The 4,406-nt window shown below is 39.3% G+C and overlaps 1 protein-coding gene across 4 annotated transcripts in view; it reads right to left on the bottom strand.

Annotated features, from left to right (window-relative positions):
• Positions 1–3,160: 3,160 nt before the first annotated feature.
• The window catches only part of ccdc171 (coiled-coil domain containing 171), a 36,887-nt gene continuing 35,641 nt past the window's right edge, over positions 3,161–4,406 (bottom strand). For all 4 annotated transcript variants that reach the window (XM_015394575.1, XM_015394576.1, XM_015394577.1 and 1 more), the window contains one exon: positions 3,161–3,858. In XM_015394575.1, the coding sequence (XP_015250061.1) occupies positions 3,760–3,858 (99 nt within the window). In that variant the 3' untranslated portion in view covers positions 3,161–3,759. The remainder of the gene's footprint in view (positions 3,859–4,406) is intronic.

Genomic DNA, 4,406 nt, shown 5'->3' with positions numbered 1-4,406 from the left:
ATTTATTCTTTATGGTGCGCCAGCATTCAGAACATGTAGGTTAATCACTGTCCTCCAGTGTCTGTCGCTTATCCAGGACTGTATTTTTAGCTTGAAAAAAAGCTTCCATTTCTTCATTAGTAATTCATTTTTTTTGTTTGTCCATTATGCCTTCTATGGAAAGCCTGGGCTTTAATGTTGATCAGTCTGTTGCTGCTTTGACTCACTTGATGTGGAAAATACATGTCCCCGTTGTCTTTGCCTTGATGTTTGCTGATATAGGGAAATGACTCATTTAAGGCCTCAGGTAACGTGCTTCACTGTGTAAAAGTTAAAACGATCCTAAGTTTCTCAGAGCTTAGTTTTCATCGGCTTGCATTTTCGCATGGATGATCACGTCAGTTATGATTAATGGCCACAAATGGCCCCCGGGCCACACTTTGGACAACCTTCCTCTAAAGGAAACTTCAAGAAAGACTCCAGAGATTCTATAACCATCAAAAGAACATCCAGTAAAAAACATGAAGCCGTTTTTTTCCCAGGTGGATGTGCACTTTACCAGGTGGTTCCATCCTCCCATGGACGCGGTTAACTTCTTTGTCAAACCAACAACTCCTTACCCACCTCCGTGAGGATTTTCAGCTTTCTGATTTGTGACAAGTTCATGTGAACAAGACTCTAGGTACAGAAGAAATAGTGAGCTAAGAGGTGTCGGAAGGAGGAAACGCATCAAGCTCAGAAGGAAACTTGCGTTTAATTGAGTCAGCACCGCTGAGAGTGTGTCCCTCAGCAGCTCAAGTCGCTTCATCTCAACAGCCATCATGGCCTGGAGCAACATGAGCGATGGGACTTTTCTGTCCATAATAGACCAACTACTGTCGAGAGAGCAACACTACTGCCTGGGGCTTTGTTCAACCACAATAAGCTGATTCAGCAGATTTAAAATGTCCTTGTTCGGTTTAGAAAAAAACCCAAAAAACACTTTTTCTGCTAAGTTGATTTGTTGTTGATGTAATAAGCTTTGGACCTTATTCTTTAACATTTTTTTAGGTTTACACATCCACAAGGAGCACCTGGGAGTAGAAGATTTTTTATTTTTTTTTCATTCATTTATCAATATGCTAAAACTTTAACTGCAATCTCCCCAAAGATGAACATTTATGGTTGAGACCCCCAAAAAAATTCGCTTACACACTCAACATTGGTCCAGAAGCTTTGACGCTGTTTGCTCGACTCTCCAGCTGTTGAGTATGAAGGACCAAGAAAGTGACTGAAAAAATGAAATTTTAACATTAAAATCACACAATCTAAATCCAATCATGCATTTTCATTTCCTTTTTAAAATACGTAGTATTTTCTTTTTCTTCATACTAGCCGTTGACCTCTCTCTTCTGGTCTGCGAGCACGTTGGGAAACAGTTAAGCTCTCTCATTGGTCAGACTGCCACACTTGCTTAACAAAATGACCAATGAGGGAAATGGATACATCTGAGAAACAACTCTGATTGGTTGGTGAAGATTCCCAGTCATCCAGGTCATAGTCATTCCAAATAAAGAAAATTAAAAACAATCCACTGGACCTTTTTTTTCCCCCCCAAGTTTGAAGACGTTTCGCTTCCCATCCAAGAAGCTTTTTCAATTCAAAATGTCAGAAATGGCGTTGAGTTCAAGGTTTTATACAGCAGACCAACAAAGCCTTGTTTTTGGAAAACATGCACGTCCTACCAACCAGCAATCAGCAATCCAGTGAATAAATAGAGATCAGTGGCTGGTGCAGAGAGCCACTTGGCTTTATTAACTTTAATGAGCTGGGGGTGGTAACTGCATTAGCATTAACATGAGTGAGAAAGTTCACCTCTAAACATCATCTGTGCAGAGAGTCCATCCGGATTTTCCCTGACAGTATCTTCAGTATATGTAGGTTTTATAAACTTTTGCCACCTATCGGTAATAAAATGTTTTAATGTAACCATCAGAGCTCACTTTTTTCCTTGTACTTAAAAAAATAAAAAAAATGTTTTTTGAAATGGACCCCTGGAAAAGGGACAAAAGGTAGAACTAATGTATGTCTATTCGATTAACATTTCTGTATAATCTGTAGAATGGGATCTGTATTATGTGCTGTCTTCTCTATTCAGAGGGCTCCCTGTCTGTCTTTGCTTAGGGCCCCAAATTTCCTAATTCCGCCCCTGATCAACCTGGATCAGTGTTTAATTTTAAGTATTGAAGCCAAAATAAGAAGAAATTCAGTCAATCGGGAACATTTTAAATACAAGAACAGATACTAGGAATTAAACATTTATTGACCGAATTTACAAACATCAGGTGAGAAACACTTTTTCAACAGGAGTCAATGTGATTTTGAGTCTTTCATTTCACTCAAAAAACAAAATGGAGAGTATCCTTAGCCTGATCTAACACATTCTGTGGGTGTGTTATATTATGGAGGTTACAGAGGGACAAAGCAACGCTCACCAGTAAAATCTGCTATTTTTATTGACTGTGTCTTTAATCTCTAGGGGGCGCTAAAAGCAGAGCTGTCTGATACTGTGTAAAACTTTCTGTTTGTGCAGGGGGAACTCTAGGCATATATATAATCCTTTAGTATCTGCTGAGAATAGATTTTCTCAGCTTACATCTCATTATAAGTTTCAATCCTGAGCTATCTCTATAGTTATGCTGCTATAGGCTTAGACTTCTGGAGGACATAGGGACCCCTATTTCATCATTAGTAGCTTCATCTGGTCTGTTCCTGTTTGGCTGTGACTCCATCCTGGAGAGAAATATCAGCTGTGCTGCTGCCATCAACACCCTTGCTTCTAGATGTTGGAGATCGGCCTGTTTTCCAGTGTGGTCCTGTTTCTCTGACTAACTGGATGTGCTCTCTTCATCCTCTGACATGGGAGCTGGCTCGGAGCTCGTCTGCCTGGCTGTGTGTTTCCTGGACGGGGCCGCCTTTTACAGCTGCTTTTTGTGTCTCTGCTTCTGTCTCCTTGAACCCCAGTCGGCCTCAGCAGATGGCCGCTCACACTGAGCCTGGTTCTGCTGGAGGTTTCTTCCTGTTCAAAGGGAGTTTTTCCTCTCCACTGTCGCTACAAGCATGCTTAGTGTGAGGGATTGTATTTGAGTCAATGAGTCGATGCAATCAGCTGGTTTTCCTTAGATAGAAAACTTTGAATCAATTTGACTGTATGATCTGGTGAACTGTAAAGTGCCTTGATATGACATGTGAATTGGTGCTATAGAAATAAACTGAATTGAATTAAATTGAATTAGGTTTTAATTTTTGCATTTCTCTTCAAGAATTTGCCTTATTTTTCTATTCTTACCTTTTCATCCACTGATCTTGTTTTGAATCTTTTTTTTTTCATTTTGCAACCGTGGCCTTTATATAAAAGAGACTGACAGGAAATCTGGTTAAAATAGAAGGGATGCATTAATATTTAGTCACCTGACATTATCTAAATAACTTAATGTCCCGTTTGTTTCACACAAAGTTCTGAATCTGAAACTTTGTATCGACCCGTTTGTCTACAATGACCATCTGGCCATCAGGAGTCTTCGTGCCGCCAGCTGGGAAAATCGATACTCAAAGTCCCCTGAAGACGATGCATCCAGTCGGAATGAAACGCTTCCTGATGGACAACTTCATATCCAGTTTAGACTTCAAGAGTTCTTTGTTCCTTTTTCAGTACTGAAACCAAGTTAAGAACAAGAAAGTCGTTCTATTCCAAAGTGCTACATGTGATAACAGACGGGTCAAACGTTCTTTGGCGTTTCTTCACAGCGGCTCCGCAGAGAGACCAGAGATGGGAGGAAGGTTGCGTGTTTCCCAATCATCATCATCATCATCGTCAGGTTGTTCAGGAAGCTCTTCCACCTCAAAGACAAACATTAAGATATTTTTTTAGTCATTTTCAAATGATGAAAAAATATTCTTCATAAATACCTACTGTAGATTTCTGAATGCATAGTTTTAAAAAAGTTAACATATAAAGAGTAAAAATGTCTCAAGTTTAAGATGAGAAAACCAGAAAAACTGACCTGGTTTTATCAGGATAGAGAGAATTTGAATGCAGAAGTTGGTTTGCAGTTTTTCTGGGCATCACATGATATGCCAGCTTTTAGTTACCAATTAGGAAGAGTAAAATAAATGACTGAGGCTCCCATACTGTGCTTCTTTTTCAAATTATAGGATCTTTCCAGAATAAAATTCCAAAATTCCAAGAACCAGCCTCTAAAGCATTGACCCTCTACTACCAGTAAATATGTCATCAATAGGGCTGCAACTAACTATTATTTTGCAAATTGATTAATCTGTGGATTCTATTTAATAATCAGATAGCAAAAGGTTCCTTAAAGAAGAACTGAAGCTTTTCCACTTCCAGTTCTGATAGACCATATGGACATTAAAGGAATAGTACACCC

Source organism: Cyprinodon variegatus, unplaced genomic scaffold (genome assembly GCF_000732505.1).
Source record: "Cyprinodon variegatus isolate N-32 unplaced genomic scaffold, C_variegatus-1.0 Scaffold696, whole genome shotgun sequence".
NCBI classification, from domain to species: Eukaryota; Metazoa; Chordata; class Actinopteri; order Cyprinodontiformes; family Cyprinodontidae; genus Cyprinodon; species Cyprinodon variegatus.
The sequence above is the reverse complement of the archived record's forward strand: the minus strand, read 5'-3'. Positions and strand labels throughout refer to the sequence as shown.